The sequence below is a fragment of the Leucopleurus acutus genome (assembly GCF_964270905.1).
Source record: "Leucopleurus acutus genome assembly, chromosome: 8".
In the NCBI taxonomy this organism is placed as follows: domain Eukaryota; kingdom Metazoa; phylum Chordata; class Mammalia; order Artiodactyla; family Delphinidae; genus Leucopleurus; species Leucopleurus acutus.
The window spans coordinates 14,557,103-14,578,539 of record NC_139151.1 but is presented as its reverse complement, the minus strand read 5'-3'; the positions used below and the strand labels follow the sequence as shown (position 1 = coordinate 14,578,539).

At 49.3% G+C, this 21,437-nt stretch overlaps 2 protein-coding genes across 2 annotated transcripts; both read left to right on the top strand.

Moving 5' to 3' along the window:
* Positions 1-3,100: 3,100 nt before the first annotated feature.
* On the top strand, positions 3,101-4,961 carry UPK2 (uroplakin 2; the record flags this gene model as incomplete). The annotated part of the gene is made up of 5 exons (XM_082844412.1): positions 3,101-3,176; positions 3,631-3,765; positions 3,953-4,091; positions 4,351-4,421; positions 4,825-4,961. The coding sequence occupies 5 exons, from the start codon at positions 3,101-3,103 to the stop codon at positions 4,959-4,961; spliced, it is 558 nt and encodes a 185-aa protein (XP_082700538.1).
* Positions 4,962-10,301: 5,340 nt separating this feature from the next.
* FOXR1 (forkhead box R1) lies at positions 10,302-19,399 on the top strand (the record flags this gene model as incomplete). Its single annotated transcript, XM_082843847.1, has 6 exons — positions 10,302-10,362; positions 16,907-16,981; positions 17,083-17,330; positions 17,572-17,802; positions 18,656-18,890; positions 19,371-19,399. The coding sequence occupies 6 exons, from the start codon at positions 10,302-10,304 to the stop codon at positions 19,397-19,399; spliced, it is 879 nt and encodes a 292-aa protein (XP_082699973.1).
* Between the last annotated feature and the right edge of the window lie 2,038 nt (positions 19,400-21,437).

Here is a 21,437-nt window from a genome sequence, read left to right as displayed (position 1 = left end):
GGAGCTCCTTGAGGGCAAAATTTTATCTTACCTTCATAACCCTGGTGCTTAGCACAGTTCCAGGGACATAACTGGTATTTGATAAATGTCTGTTGTCTTGACTAGGGGATTTGGAAGGAAGGAGGCAGGGGAGGGAACTTGAGTGAGTTGAGAATCAAGAATCCAAGGGGGAGACAGCCTAGAAAGAGTGGGTCCAAGAGAGAGACTCCAGGCATTTGTGGCCCTGGTTCCCTTTCTCCAAGCCATGAGGAAATCCTCCAGAGGAAGAGGGTGCTGTGGCTTTAAATGACTTCAGCGTTGTCAATGAATCTGCTCTGCTAAAAGAGTTATCCTCTTGCTCCTGTGCTTGAGCTCCCCCTTCTCTCAGCTCCCCAAACCCTTCTCGGCTGCTATGATGGGATAATTAGATGCGAGCGTTCAGCACAGATGATGCTCCAGTTGCTTAGCAACTAATGGTTTCCATGGAGACCGCAAAGCACAGCCTCCAGAGCAGCCAGTGAGCAGCTCGGCAGGGCAGGGAGAAGACGCAACTCTCAGCTCCTCCAGAAACCTGGGGAGGGCCAGGGGTGGGGAAGGGGGGCGGATTGGAGGGAGAAAGGAGGGTTTAAAGGCACAGGCCCCTCTTATCCTTTTAAAATCTGGTCAGAGCTCTGCCCTCCCCTACCCAACTCCATCCCCCTCATAATTTCAGATGGGGATGGGGGCTTAGGAGTGGACCCAACACGACGCACTCTGCAATAAACCCAACCTCTTCTCCTTTCTCCTCCTGGTTTGTGACTGAAATGGGAAGGAGTCTCTTCCAAGCCCAAGTGTAAACATCCTCCCAGTTGGTGATGGGATTTGAAGAGTACTAAGAAGATCCTTCACCCCTGGAATTCCACCATTTAGTCTGTTCCGGCTCTCCAAAGTTCTCAATGTGCAAAAGATCCTCTTTCAGTTTGTAGAACGATAAGATCTGATCTAAAAGGGGACAAAAGCCAAGGTGCAGGAAAAGCAGGATTCAGTTCTTCACCCAAAGGCAGCCTGTCCTGGGAGACTGGGGAAAAACACCTGCTCCTGATCTCCATCACAGGATCCAGAGCGTGTGTGTGGGAGGGGGGAGGCAATACAGAGCATCTGGCGACTCAAAGTGTGGGTCTCCCAGACTAGCATCAATCAACGTTACCTGGAAGCTCGTTAGAAATGCAGAATTTCAGGCTCCATCTCAGACCCACTGAATCAGAAACTGCATCTTAACAAGATCCCCGGTGATTCATATGCACATTAAATTTGGAGAAGCGCTGGTCTGAGGCCCTCCTACTCTGCTTGGGTCCATGAGTCCTATCTTTATTGTCACCGCCTGCTCATACCCCAGGCCTTGAGCCTACCTTCCCACCGTGGGGGTAAGGACACAACCCCACCGGCCCCTTACTTCCCTACCAGGACCCCGGCCCTCTTCCAGGACTGGGGAAGCTAGAGTGGCTCCTGGAGCAGAAAGACACACATAACACTCTCTGAGGAGGTCTACGACCTCTCCTGACAAAGTATTCCATGTTCCACAAGTGGTTCTACGGCTGAGTCTCAGTTCCACATCCACAAAAGGTAGCCAATGACATCTACCACCCAGGATGGCTGTGAGGGTAAGTGTGGAGCAACCAAAGACCCTGCCTGGGGCTCAGGGTAGGTGCCTTCTCCTCTTGTCTTCTCTCCACTCACAATTCCTCCTTCACGTCTCTCTAACGCTGATGGTGCCATCAGAGAAGTTGTGTCTCTTTTTCATTTTCTCCTACCAGGTCTCTCTTCTTTTATATTTATTTAATTAATTTATTTATTTATTATTATTATTATTTTTGTGGTACGCGGGCCTCTCACTGTTGTGGCCTCTCCCGTTGCGGAGCACAGGCTCCGGACGCGCAGGCTCAGCGGTCGTGGTTCATGGGCCCAGCCGCTCTGCGGCATGTGGGATCCTCCCGGACCGGGGCACGAACCCGTGTCCCCTGCATCGGCAGGCGGACTCTCAACCACTGCGCCACCAGGGAAGCCCCTATTTATTTATTTTTAATTTATTTATTTTATTTATTTTTGGCTGCATTGGGTCTTCGTTGCTGTGTGGGGGCTTTCTCTAGTGGCGGTGAGCAGGGTCTACTCTTTGTTGTGGTGTGCGGGCTTCTCAGTGCGGTAGCTTCTCTTGTCGCAGAGCATGGGCTCTAGGCATGCGGGCTTCAGTAGTTGTGGCGCACGGGCCTAGTTGCTCCGCGGCATGTGGGATCTTCCCGGACCGGGGCTCGAACCCGTGTGCCCTGCATTGGCAGGCGGATTCTTAACCACTGCGCCACCAGGGAAGCCCCTCTCTCTCTTCTTTATTCTCAAACAGTTCACAAAGGTTGCTGACCAAGGCTGACTGTGCCCACCCCCACCCCCACTGGGTGGGTCAGTGCCCACTTCTCCGAACACTGGAAGTCCTCCCCGGCATCCTTGGTCCCACTCTCCAGAAGAATGGGAAGCCCTGTGCGCTCCCGGGCACCCACACCCCTCTGCCTCTCGCAGAGCTCAGGGCCTGGGCCTCAGTGGATGCCAAGAACTGGAACACCTGGCTCTGCCGCCCCCACCCCCTACTACCTGTTTCTCTCAGCTTCTCTCCCATTCCTGCCCAACCAAGGCCCTTTCAGGAGCCCCTCAGGGTTATTCTCCTCTCCCTGCACACCAGGGCAAACTCAGAACTTGTCGCCCTCCTAGGAAGAGCCCCGCACCACCTGAGGGGAACGGTCCTCTACAGGCTGGGCTCCAGATGCACGTGAGGCAGGGACACTCATGCCCTTACACGTGGGTGCCCCAGAAGAAGGGGTTTTCCTCCCCCCACCTTAGTGACCCTGCCCCTCTGCAGGTGACTAAACCACCAAGATCCAGCCAGGGCCTCCCCCTTCTTGGCCTGAAGGTTAGCTCCCCATCCTGAAAAACCTGTCTGGGGGCCTCCCCTGAGGCTGTAGGGCCCAAGGGGCAGGTTGGACAGGATTCCCCTCTAGCCCCTCCTACCCCCAGGACAAAATCAGACACCCCCGGGGGAGGGCCGCACTTTCCTTAGGAAGCCGCAGCCTGCCAGCACCCACCCCAGCTCCCAGCTATGGCATCTCCGCTGCCTGTCCGGACCTTGTCCTTGATCCTGGTTCTGCTGGCTGTCCTGGCCCCCAGGGCTGCAGGTTTCTACCATCTCTGGCCGGGGTGGGGAGGGGCTCAGGGGTCTGGAGAAGAGGGACTGTGCCTTCCAGGGCTCTCAAAGAGGGCTGGTCTGGCCAGTTGGGCTTGGGGGACTGGTGATGGCAGTGACCAGGCATCAGTCACTGGGGCCCAGGGCACACTCCTGGTCCCAGATCCAGGAGGCAGGGAGGTGTGGGGAAGAGTCCAAGGCTACGGATATGGGTGGGGTTGGGCTCTGCCCGCTCCTGGCACCCAGGGTCTAGCGGCTTGGTGGAGCACGTAGCTTCTGCAGCTCAAGCCTGCCACCTGGTGGTCGCACAGGCAAAAGACTCGTGTTCTGCAAACGCACTGCAGAATAGGATTCTTCATCCTTAGAGAGGACCCCCAGGGGTGGGGGGCAGATCTATTGATGAGAGGGGGATTGATCCTCACCTGTATCCCCTCCTTGCCCCCCAGCCGACTTCAACATCTCAAGCCTCTCTGGTCTGCTGTCCCCAGCGCTGACGGAAAGCCTGCTAGTTGCCCTGCCCCCCTGTCACCTCACAGGGGGCAATGCCACACTGATGGTTCGGAGAGCCAATGACAGCAAAGGTCTGCTACCCCCTCCCAGGCATACCCTAGTCCCCAGAGATCCCTTCCCAGGACACCCGGCATCCTTCCTCCCACTCATCCCTTCCTATTGACCCCCTTCTTGGGCCATCCATACTCTAAATACTGCCCTTCTCCTTGGGGTCTCCAGAAACTTGACCCTGCCTCACACCCCCAATTTCCTGCCCAGTGGTGAAATCTAGCTTCGTGATGCCTCCATGCCGCAGACGCAGGGAGCTGGTGAGCGTGCTGGACAGTGGGTCTGGCTTCACAGTCACCCGGCTCAGTGCATACCAGATGACAAACCTAGTACCAGGAACCAAATACTAGTAAGTACCGGACCCTGGCCTGGGGCATCTGTGGGAGGGCCTACAGGAAGAGAAGCTGGGTCCTGACTTTGGTGTTGGTTGTGGGAGGTGGTCAGCATGGGGGAGAGTGAGGGCACAGCTAAAGGGGTCAAGAATGCACCTCTCCTGGGCACAACAGGAGGCATAGCTGTGAAGGGGGAGGCCTGGGCTCCCTCTTACCCTAAGTCCCAGATACTCACTGAGGATTCTCTCCTCTCTACCCCAAATCTCACCACAAAAGCATTTCCTACCTAGTGACGAAGGGGGCATCCACTGAGTCCAGTAGAGAGGTCCCAATGTCCACACTTCCTCGTAAGTAACATCTCAGGGCCCCCAAAGGCTTTCCAGGCCCCTCCCACCCCATCCTGCAGCTGCCCCTCCCTGTGCTCCCTTAGCTCCTTTGCTTACCTCTATCTTCACACTGAGCCCTTGGCATTTTAAGTGGCTGTTGACTCATCTGGCCGCACCGCTAAACTTTGTGGGTAGCGATTGTGTCTGATTAATTTCTGTATCCTCAGTGCCTGACACAGGAGATGCTTCGTAAATGTGTTTTTGATGGATGTCTGGATCCCTCCAACGAGTCGTTGGTTGGTTGGGTGAATAAATGAGTGAAGGGATGGCTGGTTGGATGAATGGATGAGGGACTAGGCTGGGAGCCTTGGGAAGGATGGGGGCCGCTCCTGACCACAACAGCCTCCCTCCTCTCTTCTGACAGGAAGGAAGGCAGAATCTATTGGGCTGGGAATGGCCCGGACCGGGGGCATGGTGGTCATCACGGTGCTGCTCTCTGTAGCCATGTTCCTGCTGGTTCTGGGCTTCATCATCGCCCTGGCACTGGGTGCCCAAAAGTGAGGAGGACAGCACCAGGCAGCAGGCTCCTCCAGGAAGTCCAAGTCCATTCCCCCAGCTCAGGGCCCTGCTTTTGCCCCTGTCTCCTCTGCTGAAAAGACTGCTTGCTCCCAGGCCACAGGTGCCAGGCTCTGGCTCCTCTGGTGCCATCAACTCCCCTCCCTGCCCCCTCTCCACTGCAGCCCTTTCCTCCCTCTGTCCCCCTCCTTGTCCCCTAAGGCCTCACCTTGGCCCAACATTCCCTATTATTCCCCTCATCCCACTCGTGTCAGAATTGGTTTTCCTCCCATTTCACCTCTTTAACCAATCCCTACCCCTGACAGACAGGAATTTTTCCTTCCCTCAGTGAATTTAGTTCCTACAATAAAACCTGATGCCATGTTGCTGTGTGTGTTTCTCTTCAACGTGCTCCACTTTGGGGTGAACCTACAGAATCTGTGTCCAGGCTGCAGCTGCTCCCAGTCCTCTCTCTGCCCTGGAACCCCAAAGCTGCTTTTCCCAGGAGGCAGGAAGGGGTGGATGGGATAAGAATCCAAGAGTCAGGGACTCCCCTGGTGGTGCAGTGGTTAAGAATCTTCCTGCCAATGCAGGGGACACGGGTTTGAGCCCTGGTCCGGGAGGATCCCACATGCCGCGGAGCCACTAAGCCTGTGAGCCACAACTAATGGGCCCGCGAGCCACAACTAATGGGCCCGCATGCCACAACTACTGAGCCCGCGAGCCACAACTACTGATGCCCGTGTGCCTAGAGCCCGTGCTCCACAACGAGAGAAGCCACTGCAATGAGAAGCCCGCGCACCACAATGAAGAGTAGCCCCCGCTCGACACAACTAGAGAAAGCCCGTGAGCAGCAACGAAGACACAACACAGCCATAAATAAATTAATTAATTAAAAATAAAAAAGAATCCAAGAGTCAGGGTTCTCAGACTCATACCTGGGCTGTGGGTTTTGCACCTTCCAGAGCAGGCCACCCAAGCAGGGGCCTGGGGTGGGGGTGAGGCCGAGGCTGGTGCATCACGTGGGGCCCTGAGGGCCTTTGTGGGGACCAGCAGGGCAAGGGGAAGCGCTGGGGGAAAGAGAGGCTCTGACCAGGAAAAGACAGAGGGCCACTAGGGTGAGACCCAAGGACAGGGTGCTGGGGCAAGGGGAGTGGAAAATAGGCGAAAGAGTCTCTAGGAGGAGAGAGCAGAGGTGGAAGAACCCTGCCGGAGGGGGCAAGAGTGGTACTGTGGGGTAACGGAGGGAAAAGACGGGGAGGGCTCATCCTCATTCACTTGTGTCCTTGCCAATATATATTCCTTCTAAGGATCTTTCCCTTGCTCTTAGGGTAAAGACCAAAATCTTCGAGGTGACCTTCAAAGACAGCCCTGGGTCTCTCCCCTAACTGCCCCTCTGGCTCTCACCGTGTGCCTTCTAATGTCCTGTGTTTCCTCTTGCCTCAGCGCCTTTGCACAGACTATTCCTTAAGCCCAGGCTGCTCTGAAGACTGCCCCCACGCCCACTCCATTCTATTTGCATAGTTAAGCCAGCTTCCCCAGGGAAGCCTTCTCTGACCTCCACCCCCCATTAGGTTGGGTTCTCCTATCCCATCTTTCATAGCATTACTATGTTTATTATTATGTTTATGTGATTATTCACTTTTCTCCCCACCAGACTTTATGTTCCCTGGGAGTTGTCGCTTTGCTCCCAAGGGCCTATAGTACCTTTGCGGTGCCTGGAACACAGTGGATACTCAATAAATATTGTTGAATAAGGGAACGAAAGAATGAATTAACAAGCCCCTGAAGAGAAGGCGGGGGCTAGGAAAGTGCCAAAAATTCTGCAAAAACAATAAGAAATGACACAGAGTTAGAAGATGCTGGAACAATGGTCTAATGATCCCTTTCTAGAGTAATCCAGGAGCCCGGGAGAGGGAGGCAATGGAAGAGAAGAACAACAATATCTATTAATTCCACGAACACTAACTTAGTTTTTTTTTTTTTTTTTGTGCTGTATGTGGGCCTCTCACTGCTGTGGCCTCTCCCGTTGCGGAGCACAGGCTCCGGACGCGCAGGCTCAACGGCCATGGCTCACGGGCCCAGCCGCTCTGCGGCATGTGGGATCTTCCCGGACCGGGGCACGAACCCGCGTCCCCTGCATCGGCAGGCGGACTCTCAACCACTGCGCCACCAAGGAAGCCCGATACACTAATTTTAAAAGGGCTATGGGGGTGGGGGTGTGATGAACTGGGAGATTGGGATTGACATATATACACTAATATGTATAAAATAGATAACTAATAAGAACCTGCCATACAAAAAATAAATAAATAAAATAAAATTCAACAACAACCAAAAAAGGGCTATAGGGGACTTACTTCCCTGGCACTCCAGTGGTTAAGACTCTGTGCTCCCAACGCAGGCGGCATAGGTTCGATCCCTGGTTGGGGAATTAAGATACCGCATGCCACACAGTATAGCCTAAAAAATAAATAAAAGGAAAACTAAATAAAAATAAAAAATAAATAAAAAGGGCTACAAAAGGGTGGATGCATTACAATAACATTTTTTATAAGACAAAAATGAAACACTCATAAGGAAAAAGATTGGAATAATATACATCAGAATGTAATTAATTATTATCTCTGATAACAAGAATGATTTTTATTTCATTGTTTTTTCTTTGTGCTTTCTATACTTCCAAGTTTTATGTATCAAACATGTATTATTTTTATAATTAGGTAAATTGTTATAAAAGTTATTGTTATTATTGATATTAAAGGTAGAGTCCCACTAAGTTTTTTTTTTTTTTTTTTTTTTTTGCGGTACGCGGGCCTCTCACTGTTGTGGCCTCTCCCGTGTGGAGCACAGGCTCTGGACGCGCAGGCCCAGCGGCCATGGCTCACGGGCCCAGCCGCTCCGCGGCATGTGGGATCTTCCCGAACCGGGGCACGAACCCGCGTCCCCTGCATCGGCAGGCGGACTCTCAACCACTGCGCCACCAGGGAAGCCCCCCACTAAGTTTTTTAAAAGAAAGCTGTTGTTTTCACCATAGTTAAAACAATATTTATTGAGGGTCTCCTATGCACCAGGTACTACTCTCAAAATTTCTGGTTGGGACTTTCCTGGTGGCTTGGTGGGTAAGAATCCACCTGCCAGTGCAGGGGACACAGGTTCGAGCCTTGGTCCAGGAAGATCCCACATGCCACAGAGCAACTAAGCCCGTGTGCTGCAACTACTGAAGCCCGCAGGCCTAGAGCCTGTGCTCCGCAACAAGAGAAGCCACTGCAATGAGAAGCCCGCGCACCACAACGAAGAGTAGCCCCCGCTCACCACAACTAGAGAAAGCCCATGTGCAGAAACAAAGACCCAACGAAGCCAAAGATAAATAAATAAATTATTTTTTAAAAAATCTGGTCTAGTAGACAAGCAACAGGCAACACAGTATAGGGTGGATGAGCTCTGATGGGAAAACCCAGTATGCACAAAGGAACCAGAGGGGGCTGCCCCACCCTCTGGCCAAATCTGAACAATTTAAGAATTAAAACAAATAATTACAGTACTGAATTATGATCCACTCTGTAAAATAAGAATCAATCCTTTGAAAAAAAAAAAAAAGAATCAATCCTTTGAGTCCATACTGATAACAAATAAACAAAATGAGATAAGGAAAAGCTCTTCTTTACAATAGAATGCCAACTAAATAAATGGAGATGGAATGATTGATTTAGAAAAATCAGGGAATTCCCTGGTGGTCCAGTGGTTAGGACTCAGTGCTTTCGTTATGGTGGCCCCGGGTTCAATCCCTGGTTGGGGAACTAAGACCCCACAGTCAAAAAAAAAAATAAAAATAAAAATCCTCATTTCAAGTCCATGATAGTAATGATTGATTTAGGCAAGAATCGTAAATAGACACTAGAATCTGTGGGTCCAAACTTGATGAGAAACAGGATTTTAGATCACTTTAAAGTATCTCCCCACAAATTGCTTACTAATTACAAAAGAAAAAAAAGGTAACTTCACAGTTGAGAAACATGATGGATACCACAAATAATGAGTCAAACTGACATCATGGGCCTCTTGATGTGATGTACTAAGAAGGAAACAACATCACTTCTCTGGTATTGTTGCCAAAAACACATAATCTAATTATGGGGAAATTAGGGACATTCTACAAAATAAATGGCCTGTACTCTTCAAAAATGTAAATGTTATGAAAGATTTAAAAGTCTGGTGGGAGGGTGGTGGGATGAATTGGGAGATTGGAATTGACATGTATACTCTAATATGTATAAAATAGATAACTAATAAGAACCTGCTGTACAAAAACTAAATAAATAAAATTCAAAAAAAAATTAAAAATAAATAAATAAATAAAAGTCTGAGAAACTGCTCCAGATTAGAGACTAAAGAGACATAAATATTAAATGCCCTGCATGATCCTGAATTGGATTCTAGACCAGAAAACAAATTAAATAAAGGACACTATTGGGACAATTGGTGAAATCTGAATAGAATGTGTATATTAAACATAGTATTGAATCATTGTTAAATTTTGATGATTTTCTTGTTTCTGATTATGTAAACCAATATGTTTTTAGGAAATACACACTGAAGTATTTGTGGGTAAAGGGACATGACGTCTGCAAATTACTCTCAAACAGTTCAGAAAAAAATAATGTATGTCTTACATACATGGAGACAAAAGCAAACATGTGATGAAATGTTAGTAATTGGTGAGTTACAGGAGTTAGGTGTACTGGATTCTTTTATAGTATTCTTGGGACTTTTCTGTAAATTTGAAATTATGAAAAACAAAATTTAAATATCACCATTCAAAAAAATAAAATTATAAAAAAAATCACCATTTAATCCTATCTCCACCATGTACTTACAGATGTAACCTTGGATAAACCATGAAATCTTCCACACTTCTAGAAAGTAGCTATGAATACCACCACGGGATCATTCTTCAATGGTATACTGATTTACTAAATAAAAGAGCTTGGTGCAAATGTAGAGGGGAAAGAGGGCCTGGGGTACCTCCCTTCTGGACCCCCAAGGTTCCCAAATGAAAGCGGCGTGGGGGGGGGGGCTTGCAGAAAGACGTGGCAAGAAGCACTCCGTGGAGGCTCGAGAGCAAGGGTGTCAGCTGGACTAGGCACACCTGAGCGGGCTCCGACCCAAGTCAATCAGACCGCGGGTATTTGAGGAAGTGCTTCCCAGGCCTCAGCCTCAGTCTCTCCAGACTCTCCCATCCTGTGCCGGCTCTCCCTCCTCTAGCTAATCGTGGACCTGAAGCTCCAGCACCTAGACTTCTGGGCCAGCCTCCATGGCCAGGTCCCGGGATTGCTGGACTGGGACATGGGGAACGAGTGCTTTCTGGCCTTCACCACTACGCACCTGCCCTTAGCGGAACAAAACCGTGAGTGTCCGAGAGGGGGGTCGTGGGGGATGGGCGCGCCGCGGAGGGTCGGAGGCTCGTGGGCGCGCCGGGCCGGAAGCTCCCCGGCCTTTGACTTGCTCGCCACTCTCCCCCGCGAGCCCCGTGACTATGTCGCGTTCGGGGCCCCGCGCCCCCTTTGTTGAGCTCTGGAGCTCCCACCCCACCCCAACTTTTTCCGGGCAATGGAGTCCCCGCCTCGATGGAAAGCCCAGGGAGGGCAGGGGTCCTGCCTGAACACGGCCTTTCAATCCTACCCCACCCGCCCCGGCTAAATCCCAGAACTTTCTAGGCCTCTTCTCGGCCTTTTCTCCGTGGCGCCTACGCCATCGGGGCACACTACGTTTTCGTTCATCTTTCTCTTAAAATCTTTTTAAAATCGGTTTTGTTCGTGGCTGTATACCACCTCTTAATACATTGTCTGAGACCTAGAGGTGCTCAATATTTGCTGAATGGATAGTTGACCGTTGTCTTTTAAAAACTTTTTTTGTTTGGTCCTCAAGTGTTGAGATTTGAGGTAATCACCTCCTACATTCATGGTACATGATTGCCATCTGTTTGGGCAAAGTACTTGGATTAACTCATTCAATCCCCACCCACTTTTGTCACCTCCCACACTCCCATGTATCAACCCTAATCCATTTAATGTCTTTAGATAGGTGTATCTTTGAAAACTGTTTAGCATTATTTTGCTTTTATAGGTGACCTTAATTTACATAAACTCATTGCTTTTTTTTTCCTCATTCAAATTGTTTTTGAGAGTTATTTCAGTTGCTAAATGCAAATCTGGTTCATCATTTTTTTTTGTTTTTTGCGGTACGCGGGCCTCTCACTGTTGTGGCCTCTCCCGCTGCGGAGCACAGGCTCCGGTTGCGCAAGCTCAGCGGCCATGGCTCACGGGCCCAGCCGCTCCGCGGCATGTGGGGTCTTCCCGGACCGGGGCACGAACCCGTGTCCCCTGCATCGGCAGGCAGACTCCCAACCACTGCGCCACGAGGGAAGCCCGGATTCATCATTTCTGATTGCTGTGTGGTAATCTATCATCTGCATACATTACTTTTTGCATTTTAATTCTCCTTACTGATGGAGACAAAACTCCATTGGAACTCTTTGCAACCATAAGTAATGCTGACAAACATTCTTGTATCTTCACTGATTCAAGAACTATTTATTGAGCACCTCCAATTTGCCAGGCACTGTTCTGGACACTCATGTGATACATCATGAACAAAACAGACAAGTCTTCATGGAGCTGACATTCTACTGGGGCCACACAGGCAATCCACATCAAAATAAATAAATAAACAAACAAACAAATAAATAAATGGTATGTTATAAGGTGATAACTGAGATGGGGGAAAAAGGACATGGTAAGAGGGCTCAGGAATGGGGGCTGGGAGGTGGTGGCAGCTACAGTTTTAAATAGGGTTGGTCTTCATTGGGAACATTGTATATGAGGGTTGGTCTTCATTGGGAACATATGAGAAGAGCAGAGTTGAAGGAGGTGAGATAGTGAGCCGGACGATACTTAGAGGAAAAGTTTCCCAGGCAGAAAAAATAGCCAGTGTAGAAACCCTCAGGAATATGTCTGGAGGAACCGGTAAAGAGGCCAGTGAGGCTGGATCAAAGTAAATGAAGAGGAGAGTTCAGAGGGTGTGGGTCGTGGAGCGGAGATCAGGAAGAGCCGTCTTCCCCTTTGAGGGCGTTAGGGTTGATTCCAAGTAAGATGCAGCATGGTTGAAAGGTTTGGAACAGAGGAGTGACATGATCGCCAGCTTAGTGAGTGACCTGTGCTATTGCATAGCGTGCCTACACTTGGTTTAACGTCCTGCTATCACTGTCTTAAGATTTTTAATAATTTTTGAACAAGGAGGCCCCCATTTTCCTTTTGCACTGGGCCCTGCAAATTATGTAGCTGATCCTGAATGATCTATAGTCTGAAAAGATCACTGTGGCTGCTGGGTTGAGGGTACACTGTAAATGTAGAGCGACTGGGAAGCCAGGAGACTAGTTAGGAGGCTACTGTAGTAATCCAGACAAGAGCTGATGGCAGACTGCACCACCAGGGTGGTGGCAGAGGATGTGGTGAGAAGGTAGAACCAGGTGGATTCGCTTGATGGATTGGATGTGTGGTGTAAAAAAGAGAGATTAGAGGATGACTCCTCCAGAGTTTTTGGCTGGTCAAGTGCAAGGGTGGAGTTTTCTTGTAGTGAGATGGGGTAAGCTCCTGATAGGATATTTAGGGAGGAAAATCAGGAGTTCTGTTCTGAACATGCTGAGTTTGAGATATTTTTTAGATATCCAAGCAGAAATGTTGAGTAAGCTGGTGGATATATAAGTCTGCAATTCTGGAGAGAGGTATGCAGATATAAATCTTGAGAGTCTTTGGTACACGCCTGGCATTTAAGGGGTGAGAATAGAGAAGAACCAAGGATGAGCCCTGGGGGGATTCCATTCTAAAGAGATTGGAGAGGAGATAAACCAAAAAAAAACTGAGGAAATGACCATTAAGAATCAAAACTGGTATTGTGGTTTCCTGGAAACCAAGTGAAGAAAGTGTTTCAAAGAAGGAGTGGTCACAGGACAGGAACACCGCTGTGAGAGATCAGGTCAGAGGTGGGCTGACTATTGGATTTAGCAAAGCAGAGCCTTGATTTTGGTGGAGTGCAGCCTTGATCATAGTGGTTTTGGTGGAGTGGTGGAGAAGAAAGACTGATTGGCAAGGGTTTAAGTGTGGAAGGGAGAGGAAGTGTGGAAGGGAGAGGAAGTGGAGACAAAGTATAGGCAATTCTTTCCTCAAAGGAAAGCAAAAATATGGAGTAGTGGCCTGGCACAGAAAGTGGGGACAAAAGAAGTTCTTGTTTTTAACAAGATGAGAGAATTAACAGCATATTTGAATGATGATAATGGTCCAGAGACAGAAATTTATAACAGAAAAGAGAGGAGACAGGAATTCCCTGGCCGTCCAATGATTAGGACTTGGCGCTTTCACTGCTCCCTGGTTAGGAAACTAAGATCCCACAAGCCTCCCGAGGCCAAAATAAATTTCAAACACTGTCCTTGAGGAGGCATGGGGCCACCTGTGTCAGAGAGAGCAGGGGAGGGAGATGGACAGAGGCACTATCCTTTGATCCCACTGAGATCACCCATCTGTTGATCCCATCACCCTTCCCCTGCTCTCAAAGAGCAGAGTTAGAGGGGATGTCCTCTCTGTAACTAACCTGGAATCCCCCAAACAGGCTCACTCTCTTGCATACACCGTTGACTCCTTTGGCTCTCTATGGTTTTGGAACACTTGCTTGGCCAAACCACACCCTGATTAAATCCAACCAAACAAGTGCTCCAAAGCCATAGATCAATGGATTGGGGTTATCAGTTGGTATCAAAAGAGATGGCTGGAAAGAGGAGGTGGTGCATTTTTACATGGTGCAAAAATGAGGTTATGGAGAGGTTGCAGTTATTGGTTTAGGTTATGACAGTGAGGACTGTCTACATTAGGAGGGAAGGTAGAATTCTGGGAGGAGAAGAGTTCACGAAACTAGAGCCCAGGTTATTAGGATAATCATCTATGTATCTATTGAAATAGCCAAGATTTAAGGCAGGAGTAGCACTAGTGACAGTGAGCCAGGAACTAAATTCCTCTAAATGAGGGGGAGTGGCCGAGAATTTGGTAGATGATAGTAGCAATGAAAATTAGTATATAAATTCTTCTATTAACTTGAATAGACACACCCACAATTAGACAGTAAATTGTAGTGCTGCCTGATTATTCTTCACCAGCACCAGTTGCTATTCAGATGTAATAAAGGATCCTATTTCACTGCATCTTTGCCAACACTTGGTATTACCTCTTTTTATAATTCTTGTCAGTTTGATGTAAAGTATTATATCATTCTTTTATTGTGTTCCTTCCTATTACTAGTAAGGCTCAGCATCTTCAGGTAGCCCCTCCTTCTGAATACTGATTCGTATCTTACCCATGTATAGATTTGTCTTAGCCTTTTATTTTTTGATTTGTAGGAGCTGTCTATCAGAGAATTGAGAGTTCTGGAAATGATTTTTTTTTCTGGTTTATTGTCTATTGATTTTTTTTTCCCTTGTGAGTTTTACTGTGCAGAACCTTTCAATCTTTTTTTTTTTTGCGGTACGCGGGCCCCTCCCTGTTGTGGCCTCTCCTGTTGCGGAGCACAGGCTCTGGATGCGCAGGCTCAGCGGCCATGGCTCACGGACCCAGCTGCTCTGCGGCATATGGGATCTTCCCGGACAGGGGCACGAACCCGTGTCCCCTGCATCGGCAGGCAGACTCTCAACCACTGCGCCACCAGGGAAGCTCACCTTTCAATCTTTATGTGTTATAATATCTGCATTAAATGTATAGGTTAATTTGAGGATAATTGGCATCTTTATAGTATGTATTATATGTCTTTGTTTATTGAAGTTTTTTAGGTCCTTAAGTAGTAGGTACATCTTTTTCACATAAAGGTCCATTCTTTGATGAGTTAACCCCTAGATACATTATAACTTTGGTTGCTATTGTGAACAGCACCTTTTTGAAAAAAAAAATTATTTTCCAGTTTCTTAATGCTGGTATAGAGGAACAGTGGTGATTAGTATGTTGGTCTTATATCCAGCAAACTTGCTGGACTCTTATTGGTTCTAATAATTTATATATCGATTTTGTATGGTTTTCTGTTAATCTATGTTTTTCTCTGTAAATAATTATAGTTTTGCCTTTTTCTTTCTTATATCTCTTACTACTTTTTCCTTTTTAGAATACTGTGTTGAACATTAACGATGTAATGGGCATCCTTTCTAACTACTGAGCTCTCTAATAAGTATATCATCATTTTCCAGACAAAAACCTAGATTCATCTGTAATATGATGACACTCATGGGGACAATGATAGTTCCCCCTAACTGGACCAGAAGCCAGCTTCATGTTGAGCAGCTAGCTCTAATATATACCTGATTTACTCTAAGCCCACCATGTATTCATTCATCCAGTTAAGTTGAGCTCCTCCCATGCGCCAGGCAGTGAAGGAGACAGACCTGGAGATAGACACTAAGCAGGTAGTTACAATAAAATGTGTGCTATGGGAGTGTTTGGACAGGTAGTCAGAGAAGGCCTGCTTCAGAGAGAGGTTTAAACAGAGACCTGATGGGTGAGTAGCAATTAACTAGGCAAGCAGGAAGAGGGAAGAGTGTTTCCAGCAAAGGGAACAGCTTATGGGAAGGCAGAGGATCTAGATGTGGTCTGTTGGAGATGGGTGGAGAGCCTGGGAGGAATGACTCAACACTGATGAGGAGCCAGGGCCTTGTAGACTATCTCAGGAATTTAGATTTGGCCCAAAGGCAATGGAAAGCCATCAAAAGGTTTTGCACTGAAGGGTGGCATGATTGGATTAACATTTTGGGAAGATCACTCAAACTGCAATACGGTAAGTTAAAGAAAAGAAGATAAGCAGACCTTTTAGGTTATAGGCTCGGACTAGGATGGTAGAACTTGGTGATTGATTGGGTGTGGCTGTACGGGAAAGAGGAGTCAAGAATGATTTCCACTCACGGACACAGAAAACAAACTTATGGTGACCAAAGGGGAAGTGGTGGGGGGGCATGGGGGGGATAAATTAGGAGTTTGGGATTAACAGATACACACTACTGTACATAAAATAGATAACCAGCAAGGGCCTACTGTAGAGCACAGGGAACTATGTTCAATATCTTGTAATAACCTACAATGGAAAAGAATCTGAAAAAGAATCTGTGTATATATATGCTTGTGTGTGTGTGTGTGTGTATAAAACTGAATCACTTTGCTGTACACCTGAAACGAACACATTGTAAATCAACTATACTTCAATTAAAAAATGGAGAAAAGCTTCTCTGGTGGCACAGTGGTTAAGAGTCCGCCTGCCAATGCAGGGGACGCGGGTTCGTGCCCCGGTCCGGGAAGATCCCACATGCGTGGAGCGGCTGGGCCCGTGATCCATGGCCGCTGCGCCTGCGCGTCCGGAGCCTGTGCTCCACAACGGGAGAGGCCACAACAGTGAGAGGCCCGCGTACCGCAAAAAAAAAAAAAAAAAAAAGAATGATTTCCAAGTATCTAGCCTGGACAGCTGGCTAGATGGGGCCATATGCTGAAACAAGGAATGCAGGAGCAAGAGCAGGAAAATGGGGTTGAGTTTTAGAAATGTTGTTCAAAATGCCTGTGGGTTATCCCATGGGCAGTTCTAGTTAAGGGCTAGCAGAGAAGTCTGGGCTAGAGATAAAGATTTGTAAGCCTTGAGTTTATAGATGGTGACTGACTAAAGTAACAGGCATTAATGAGATGGTTTAGGGGCCGTAATGTGGGGTGAGAAGAGAAGAATGCAGAGGAGAATGAAAAGGTCAGAGAGGTAAGGGGAAACCAGTAGAATATGGCATCGTAACTTCCCAGGCAGGGCCCATAGCCACCTCCCAGGGAAGCTTCAAGGGGCCGAAATGAAAATCCTAGGATGTTTTGACTCTCTTCTTTTCTTTTTGCTAGTTGCCAGATATAAACTCCGAATAGTTGAGCCACCAAAACTACCTCTGGAAAAAAAACCCAACCCTGATAAAGATGGTGAGTAGATGGGAGTGAGTTCTCTGACACGGCCCTGTGGCCTGGGCGGGACACCCAAAGCCCATGACCTATGGCCCTCAATCTCCTTTTTCTCTGCACAGGTCCAGATTTCGAGCCCAACCTGTGGATGTGGGTAGACCCAAACATCGTGTTCCCCCCTGGAAAGCTGGAGGTCCGAGAACCCAGTAAGGGGAAGAATCTGACAAGCATAGTCCCTTCCCCTCAGCCACCCCCAAAAGAAGAGGACTTTGCCAAATGCCCACAGGCCACAGTGGTGGAGTCGCCATCACTTTCTGGAGACCAGTATCCCCCTCGGAAGCGGTTTGCCTCTTCCCCCAGCAACTGGGAGGTAGGGATTTCTGGGCTGTGGGATGGACTTGGGATGTAGGCAGGGTGGGCACAGGGATGATGCAGCAGAGAGTTCTGTTTTCTTAGGGTTAACGAAGGGTTAATGGGTTTAGAAATTAGCTGTGCCCCTGGGTTGGGGAGAAGCCCAGATGGTGGCCCTAGACCACCACCCCTTCCTGCCACTGCACCCCTGGAGTAGAGGCTGTGGAGTCAGGACCAGTTCCTACTCTGTACTCCTCTAGCTCACAGAAGAGAAGGAGGCTGAGGACCAGGATGACAGCTCCTCTGTGGCTCTCCAGTCCCCTCACAAAAGGGCCCCCCTCCAGAGTCGGAGGCTTCGGCAAGCCAACAGCCAGGAGGGGGGGCTGTGGTCCCGGCCCCCTCTCAATTACTTCCACCTAATTGCACTGGCATTAAGAAACAGTTCCCCCTGTGGCCTCAACGTGCAACAGATCTACAGTTTCACTCGGTATGTGCCGGGGGGGCCCTGTGAGGAGGGCGAAGGGAGGGGGCAGGGCCCTGCTCTGATACCTTCCAGGCCCTGGGCTGCTGCTTCAGTTCCCCCATCTGGGTCTGAGAGGATGCTTCTCCTTTCCCAGGCACTGGTTCTGGGTTGCCCCCGACTGTGTGTCCACACCTCACATAGACAGAAAGATAGCCACCCCACCCCCTTTCACATCTAAGAAACTCCACCCTTTTTATACCTTAGTTCCTTAACATATAAAGTCACCCGGGTCATAAATTCTCCCATCTTCCCTCTCAAGAACACCCAGTATAAAATCTGGTTTCCCCAACAGTTTCTCACATGCCTTCCCTTTGGACTGAACTGCCTGGCACAGCCTGTTCCCCAAGGACCCGGGGAAGCCGGGCTGAGAAGGGATTTACGTTGAGCTTTGAGAGTCGGGTACCCATGAGCATGACGAGTTTCTCGGACCTTTTCCCTCTATTATCAGAAGAGTCGCAGAGTATTAATCCTCAAGAGGCGTCCTCCTTGACCAGGATTCCTCTGACAGGAGCTTGTTGGCCTGATTTCTGCTCTGTTCCTGTTGCAAGTCAAACTCCTGAGCCCTCGGAGGGAGGGAGGAAAGCGAGCCAGGGAGTGGGGGCAGTGAACTGGGTCTGTAAGGTGAGGCTCTGCACAAGCACTGCGCCAGGTGGAGGTCTGACACATGCTTAGTCGGCAGAGTGCGTCGTGGGCCAGCTTGCCCTTCTCCGACGTGAGAGAAGGGCTGAGGCTCCTGGCCCCCGGGGAGAACATTCTCCAGGGTAAGGCATCTCCCAGAGAGACCACACCTCTCCTTACCATTCCTCCCTGTCTGCAGACAGCATTTCCCCTTTTTCCGGACGGCTCCTGAAGGCTGGAAGAATACCGTGCGTCACAATCTCTGTTTCCGAGACAGCTTTGAGAAAGTGCCGGTCAGCATGCAGGGTGGCGTCAGCACACGGCCCCGATCCTGCCTCTGGAAGCTGACCGATGAGGGACACCGGCGCTTTGCAGAGGAGGCCCGCGCCTTGGCCTCCACTAAGCTGGAAACTATCCAACAGTGTATGAGCCAGCCAGGTGTGAGGCCTCGTCACACGTGAGGCCGAGGGGAGGGGCCCAGAAGATCCTGACCCAAGGCCGAGCGTGCAGGGAAGGAGCCAGGGTCACACGGGGGGCGAGGGTCGCGGGGAGAGGGTGGCACCTTCTGTAGGAAGGGGAGAGGACAGCAGTGCTCTGAGACCCTGGGGTGGTACCTGCCTCAGGGGTCCCCCCACGCACAAGCACGGAACCTGAGGTGCTGGGAGCTGATGGAGAAACAGCTAAGGTGTAGCTGGCCCTACTCACAGCCCCGCAGCCTGGGGAAATGGTAACCACACAATGTGAGAAGCATGGTATAAAAGGTTCTCTGCAAAGGGGGCTTTTTCTTCTCCTGGAGACCAGGTGGCATTTGGGCCTTGAGAGAGGAAAAGTAGATCATTTGCCGTGAGAGAGCTTTCCAGGCTTAGGGAACAGCGTCTGCAAACGGCAGATAGATCCCTTTGACTTCTTTCCTTACAGATGTGATGCCCTCCCTCTTCGACCTTTAGTTCCACAAACCATCCGTCAGCCCATCCCTTATTAAAGTTATCTGCAGCATCCTGGTGTGTCTGTGGTCCGAGGGTGGGGCAGGAGTGGGGGCGGAGGCGGGCTCTGAGGTTGGAAATGGGATGCCCTCAGAGCTGATGGGTGGGGCAGTTGCCTGGTGCATAGCAAAGGGAGCCCATGCTCTTCTTTCTTCAAAGGAACAAAACACTCAACCCTCTTTAGGTCCCATTTTTCTTGGGAGATGCTAGCATAAAGCAGCCAGGCCCGCAAAAGGCCCCCCCAAATCACCACCCACTCAAACGAGTGGATGTAATCAGCTGGGGACAAAGAGGAGAGGCCTAGGGAAGCACATCATCTATGGAACAGTTGAAGGAAAGACCCTTGGAGGAGGCCATGAAGGAGCAGTGAGGAAGGTGAAAGGAAAGAATTTCTTGAGAAAAGGAGTAGCCAGGCTTAAGTCTCATTTCCCTCATTTAAGCATTGGGGGTGAGGGGTGGGAACTCAGAGCTGAGAGGCATGGCCCTTCCATACTTCCGGTTTCAGTAGAAACCAGAGCACTTGTCCTTAGAGGCTGCAGATCACAGCTGGGCTGCTGTGGCTTCCCTGGTTGCAGGAGACCGTGTCCAGGGCAAGGCCAGCTGCCAGCCTCAAACCTGAGGGATAGGGAGAAGCCAGGGGGACAAGTAAGGAAGGAACGAGATTCAGAGCTGTGTCGGGATGCCACGGCCATTTCCACAGTGCTTGAAGTTCCTTCCTGCTGTGTTTCCCACAGGGCTGAGATGACCCTTCTCATTCCCTCTCCTGCTCTTCCCTCACCCCACGACAGGCCTGTACAGAAACATGGCTCCAGCCTCACTGTCTCAGGGGACTGGGCATTGCTACTCCCCAGAGGTAGCAGTGGGTGGTGTGTGAGTCTCAAGAAGGGCACTGGCTCTCAGCTCTGATGTCGCTGCTCCTGCATCCTCGTTCTAGGAGAACCTGCCTCAGGCAGCCACTTGCTCTTCAAGCTTGAGTGTCTTGATCAGGAAAATGAGTTAATGATGGCTCTTTCTTTTTTAAATTTTTATTTTTATTGTTTTTGGACACACAGCATGGCATGTGGGATCTTAGTACCCCTACCAGGGATTGAACCCGCGTCCTCTGCGGTGGAAGCGTGGAGTCTTAACCACTGGACTGCCAGGGAAGTCCCTGATGGCTCGCTCTTAGTACTGTACCAGCATGGAGATGGGGGGGGGATGGAGTACAGTGCTTCATACCAAACCTGGCTCTCAGTTCTAAATAAATGGTAGCTGTGTTTTTGCTTCTTGTGATGTCTAGTTAGGACCCGCCTCCTTCCTCCAGGATGCTGGTGGACTAGTAATGGCCTGGATTTACTTTCAGCACCTGGCAACTCTCAGTGGGAGCCGGGACCTTGCTCCATCTCTGACTCTCCGCTCTGCTCCCACTCAGCAGATGACCTGTCATCTCTCACTGTATCTTCTTTAGCACAGTTTTCTTAACATTTCTAAACTTGTTTCTTTTGCATGCAAATTGGGGATAATAAAAGTACACACAGATTTGATTTGGGAACTAAATAGGACAATGGAAAGTGTGTAGTCCTGTGTCTGGCATATTAACATTGAGTGCTTACAATTGGACCAGACATCATTCTAAGTGCATTTGCAGGTTTAATCCATATAGAGGCCTTAAGGAGTAGGTACTGTTATTCTTCTCAGGTAGTTGAGTGTGATAGCTATTTAAGGAGTTGCCTTCATTTCTGTCCACTTATTCAGCCCTTAATCCCTTGCAGTCTATAGCACTATAAAATCAGACTGCCTCCTCCCTAGTCTCTGAAACATGGTATTCCTGAAAAGCATGGCCCATGCCCTATCTGACCAAAATCTTTACCTTTGAAGAAAGGCCCCGGTTCATCTGCTTGGTTTGCACGTTTTTGGTAACAGACATGCAGTCTCGCCCTGGTCACTTGTCCATCACCACAGCCACCTCTGCTCTACCGGCTCCAGCTTTGCATTCATTCTGGAATATGCACCCAAAGCAGTG